Source organism: Etheostoma spectabile, chromosome 17 (assembly GCF_008692095.1).
Source record: "Etheostoma spectabile isolate EspeVRDwgs_2016 chromosome 17, UIUC_Espe_1.0, whole genome shotgun sequence".
In the NCBI taxonomy this organism is placed as follows: Eukaryota; Metazoa; Chordata; class Actinopteri; order Perciformes; family Percidae; genus Etheostoma; species Etheostoma spectabile.
Genome location: NC_045749.1, coordinates 3,472,095 through 3,477,077, shown reverse-complemented (window position 1 = coordinate 3,477,077; position 4,983 = coordinate 3,472,095). Strand labels below are relative to the sequence as shown.

Genomic DNA, 4,983 nt, shown 5'->3' with positions numbered 1-4,983 from the left:
CACACACACACACACACACACACACACACACACACACACACACACAAGAGGGCAAAATCATCAGTATTCTGCTGCATACAAAAATTCAAAGCAGTGTCAAAGTCATTAAAAACGTCATTTGTGCTTCAATGTGTGTATGTGTGAGATAGCTTGTGTGTCTGCATTGTGAGCCCTGTTTTGGCATTGCCTGAACACAAAGCTAACTATAAATGTACCCCAACAAGATTGCCTGTCAGTCAGCCACTCAACCAGCTATTTAGTTTTGATTTGCAAAAATTACAGACATGAGTTTGTTAGACATCAAAATATTCAGTCAGACAGTTTGTCACTTAGTTAGCCTGCTCCCGCACTTTTTTCCCAAAACAATTTTGACATTCTAAAGAGACAAATGTCAAGTTCTGCCTGCTGAAGAATAAATTGATGAAAAAATTGTGTGATGCAGACAGAATGTCGAAACAGCCAAAATAGACACATACGGGAACCTTGAACTCCTCCTTCATCCAGAACATTAACTATGAAAGACTCAGAGAGACCAGTGTATTTTTCTATCTATCATTTATCTTTAAAAAAAGAAGGAAAAACCCACCATTTGTTTCTACACTTGTACTGCCTTGCATATTTGTAATTCTAGTCGGTATCATTTTTCCAGTACCCTGTCATTACTAGGCATCTATTTAGCTTTCCAGTGCCTGTTAGCGGTTAGCGTAGCCTGCAATGGCCCTTGTTTTGTGGCACCGAGCCCGTTTCCATCTGGCCGTCTGGCGTCTAGCACGCCACAGGGAAACCACGCAGCGCTCTGGTAGTTTGAGCCCCAACCACAGAATACCAGGGTGGGGCCACTGTGGCTTGTTGGCTGGAGAGTTTGTGGGTTCGAAGCCGAGGAGAGAAAGCTCCGGAGGGCCTGCGAGTCGACTGGCATTCCCCTCTTTTCGCCCCTCAGTCTCTCTGTATAGTTAGCTGGAGAGTTGGTGGTGGACATAGATTCTAAAAAGTTTTAGTGGTGCCTTAAGTTGAGTTTTCCATTCTTTCACTGCATCAGGGTTGAGATCTGTTGTCACTGACTGCTGTAATCACCTCATTCAATCAGTAATAAACGTTAAATGAAAGCAAGCAGATGAAATGTATTACCGGTAACAATCTTAGTGGTGTGTCAACAGCTGGTTGTGCTATATACTTTCAGAATTCCTTCCATTTGTCTTGTGTGGATTCAAATAAAAATATAAAATTTTGAAGTTTAAATCCCAGTTGGTAGAATTGCTAGACATATTTCAGATAACTTGCACATCTATCAATAGCCTAGTAAACATCCGTAGATTCGCGTTTTGTTTCTATATCTGACTAAGATGTTACATGCAAACATAAGATGCAGAAAACTTGCACATGAACACAACTTAAGTTTTTAACTCCCTATTAATTGTAGCACTTTGGGATTTCTTTTTTGAAATGTAAAGGGCATTATGAATAAATTTATTAAACTGTTGCGTGCACTGACTGTCGACACACTAACTGGGGTAAGAGCCGTTTACGCTCAACAAAAAATACTACCACCAAGCATCTGCATGAAGCCCATTCCTCCTGGCTGAATCTGAATACATAATTAGTTTACCATGGTTAAGGCAGTTCTTCACTGACAGTCCCAGCAAAACAAAATGCTAACTTTAGTCCCTCCCAGAGGGGGAAAAAAAATGAAAGGCAGCAGCTTGAATCCACTTAAACGTTGTACATAAGATGTCATGGACTGTTTCCAGCGCCACAGAATGACAGGTTGGGCTCTAGAGGCCAGCAAATGTAAAGCGTGGTGTCTGTCTGGGATTTTCCCATCTGTTTGTTCCTCTTTGACTTTTTCTCTCCGTCCTATATCAGACTATACTGTTCACCATTTCCGTAGCAGAACTCATGAAACAGCCAAGATCAAATACAGGTAGACTGCAGCTCTTTAACTGGTCTTCTGAAATGGCTGACAGTATCAGTAAATTAGCACCGACAGTCTCATAGTCATTGTGTCACTTCACATTGAAACGTATTAGGTGTGGAGACAAGTCACAGTCCAAATACTTTTTTAGCTAATACCATGATGGTGATTAGAAGTGTTTGTAGCATATATTTGAGAGGATTTAGAAGATATCCACACACATCAAATTCAGTTCCAATTCTCTTCAAATGTTTTTAGGTTTGGATGTGTGTGTCTGTGCATACATACCTATCTCTGTGGCTGACACCGAAATATTATGCCAGGGCTGTGCTTCTCTGTCCAGTGGTCTTGTCGTGGTAATCTTGCCGTCGTCTGCGTTTATGCTGAAGAACTGCTCTATATCTGTGTACAGAGGGATCATGTACCTATATGGAGAATGCACACACACAAATAATAGTCCTATTATACATTAGGATTAAAATATTCACAGAAAAATTATACATAACCAAATCACAATTATAGGTTGCACATTAGGACATTGTTACCTTAATTTTCTGATTGAAAACCGATATTCATAAAAACAAGTAGTTCCATAACCTTAGTTATTTGTAATTATTTAACTTTTCACTAAAATAATATAATAATGTGATTTATTGTCACAACAGAGCAGATGAACATCAAAATATATTAAAGTTCTAAAGTTCTGATAAATAAAATGTATAAAAATACACAATAACAAAAAAATAATCAGTGTTGCCAACAGGGATGTTGTAGAGCGCCCTCTGGTGGACAAACAATGCAACGCCTACACTCATAACATGGTTGACCATCCGTTCTTTTTTTTTTTTTTTTTTATTAATCACAATCATTTATTTGTCATTATAAATGATTTTGATGAATGAAAATTTTAAATTTAATTCTCATAGTTCAGGAAATGCCCAATATCTGTTGATAACATCAGCCTGTCGATAGATTGGTCTGGCTCTAATCTTTATACAGTGTGGATGGCTATGCTTTTGTAATCCCTAATCTGTTGAAAACTTCTTTCCATGTAAACTGTGTTTCTGTAAACGACTGAGTTAAAGTTTTTCTGAGTCATAGTGTTTGTTCAGTCTAGCTGAAGGAACACTATTAAAGGGTTGTTGTTTATTTGGCAATTTTCCAATTTACTCTGGTCTGAAAATTGAAAATCTCCCACTGCTACAAGCCTGACTTAGCCAGTGTGTTTGTGTGGGTCTCCTTGTTACCTGACGGGATTGTTGGCAACATCCGTGTCCTTGGCGTGGACCCGTCCCACCAGGGTGCCTTCCGGCGCATTCTCCTCCACCTCAAAAGTGTAACTGGAATCTACAAACACGGGAGGCTCATCTGCATCCTCCACTGATATCTACACATACACACACACACACACACACACACACACACACACACACACACCCACAACACACACACACACACACAGACACACCCAGAAGGCTCCTGTGATATTTATCTCATAAGACCCACTTTTTGTCTTTTTTTGGGGCATTTTGGCCTTTATTTTTCAGGACAGCAGAAGACATGAAAGGGGATAGAGATGATTTGCAAGAAAGGACCGCTGGAAGGAGTTGAACCTGCGGCCGCTTCGTTGAGGAGTAAACCTCTATATAAGGGCACCTGTTCTACCAGGTGACCTACCCAGGCGCCCGTCATCACACAGTCTTGCACACAGTGAATGGCATGCACTCACACTCCTCGCCATTTAAACACATTTTTACTTGTGTACCTTTATTGTGGCTTCGTCCTTATAAGGCCCCCAAGCGAGGTATTGAGGGTCAACATGAGGGTTGGATCCCTCCACCTTCAAAGTGTACGACCGTTTAGTCTCAAAGTCCACTGGCTGAGAGAGTAAAAGAGAGACAGAGAGAGATCAGACAGGCCACTTAATCAGTTCATTTCAAATCAAAAATCGTCCCTGTTTCACCAAATATTAACTGTAAACACACATTTAAATGGTACATCAGTTTTTTTCTGCTGCGTAATACTATCTGAATGCTAAACCAAATGCACTGTATAGTGACTGCAGTGGGTCCATGCCAGTGCTGTAACCTTACCTTCTGATAGGGGGAGCTGTTGTTACATGAATGAAAACCGTCACATCATCACATTATCACAGCAGCAGTCTGTTAGCACTACTATTACATAGCACCAAAAACTCATGTAGCAGCAAAAACAGAAGTAACCCAAATGCACAGTAGTATAATACTACCTGATATAATATGAAATGTTTAGTACCAAAAGTAATCATTTGGTTGTTTCTTTTGATAAAAACAATGAACCAGGGTTAGTTTGGGGAGTTTGGGACACCAAATGACAAGGGAGTAAGGAGTGTTATGGGTGACATGCAGCGTGATGAAAGTCAATTCCCAGGCCGAAAGACTGGCTTTTTTTCCGTTCTTCCCATATCATTTTTCATTTATTACACCTTTTATATCAAGACTGGTAAATTGAGAACATATGATGATGTAAAAGTTTCTGGCATTGTTTTTTTTTCAACATCACAGGTATGCCAATAAAAAACCCTGGGATTCAATTCACCCATATAGAACTGAGCTCCAATTCACTTACTCTATATTGGGAGAAAACCAATTGACTTGTAATGGCCTTGTTATGGAACAGACTTGAGTGTGTGTGTGTGTGTGTGCTTTGAAGTATGCCGCTCAAAAAGCAAAGATCACACATCTTCCTCACATCAGCGTTTCATTCAGCCGTTAAAAAGTGGCACAGCAATTACAAAGTAATGACTCCAATTGGGCGTCTAATAACTCTTCCTCTTTATTCCTGACTTCTTATGTACTGAGTACTGCACGGAAAACCGTTAAGTCAACAAATGTGTTGGCAGTCATTGTTTAAAAGCTATAATACCAAAGTGATGCTCTCTGCCATGGTTATGAGGACTTGCACGTTGCCAACAGCACTTGGCTGCGACATGCGCTCATCCCCACCTCCGTCGTAGCCATAGTCACAGAAAAAAGAAAAAAAGCACTATTATGGGTATCATTTCTGTATTATGAACCCAGATTATAACCACT

At 40.1% G+C, this 4,983-nt stretch overlaps 1 protein-coding gene across 1 annotated transcript in view; it reads right to left on the bottom strand.

Annotated features, from left to right (window-relative positions):
- Nucleotides 1-4,983, bottom strand: part of cdh11 (cadherin 11, type 2, OB-cadherin (osteoblast)) — a 93,684-nt gene that overhangs the window by 6,640 nt on the left and 82,061 nt on the right. Inside the window, exons 9-11 of the mRNA XM_032540822.1 lie at nt 3,678-3,791; nt 3,160-3,299; nt 2,201-2,337 (exon numbers count right to left, since the gene is read on the bottom strand). Coding sequence (XP_032396713.1) covers nt 2,201-2,337; nt 3,160-3,299; nt 3,678-3,791 — 391 coding nt within the window. The remainder of the gene's footprint in view (nt 1-2,200; nt 2,338-3,159; nt 3,300-3,677; nt 3,792-4,983) is intronic.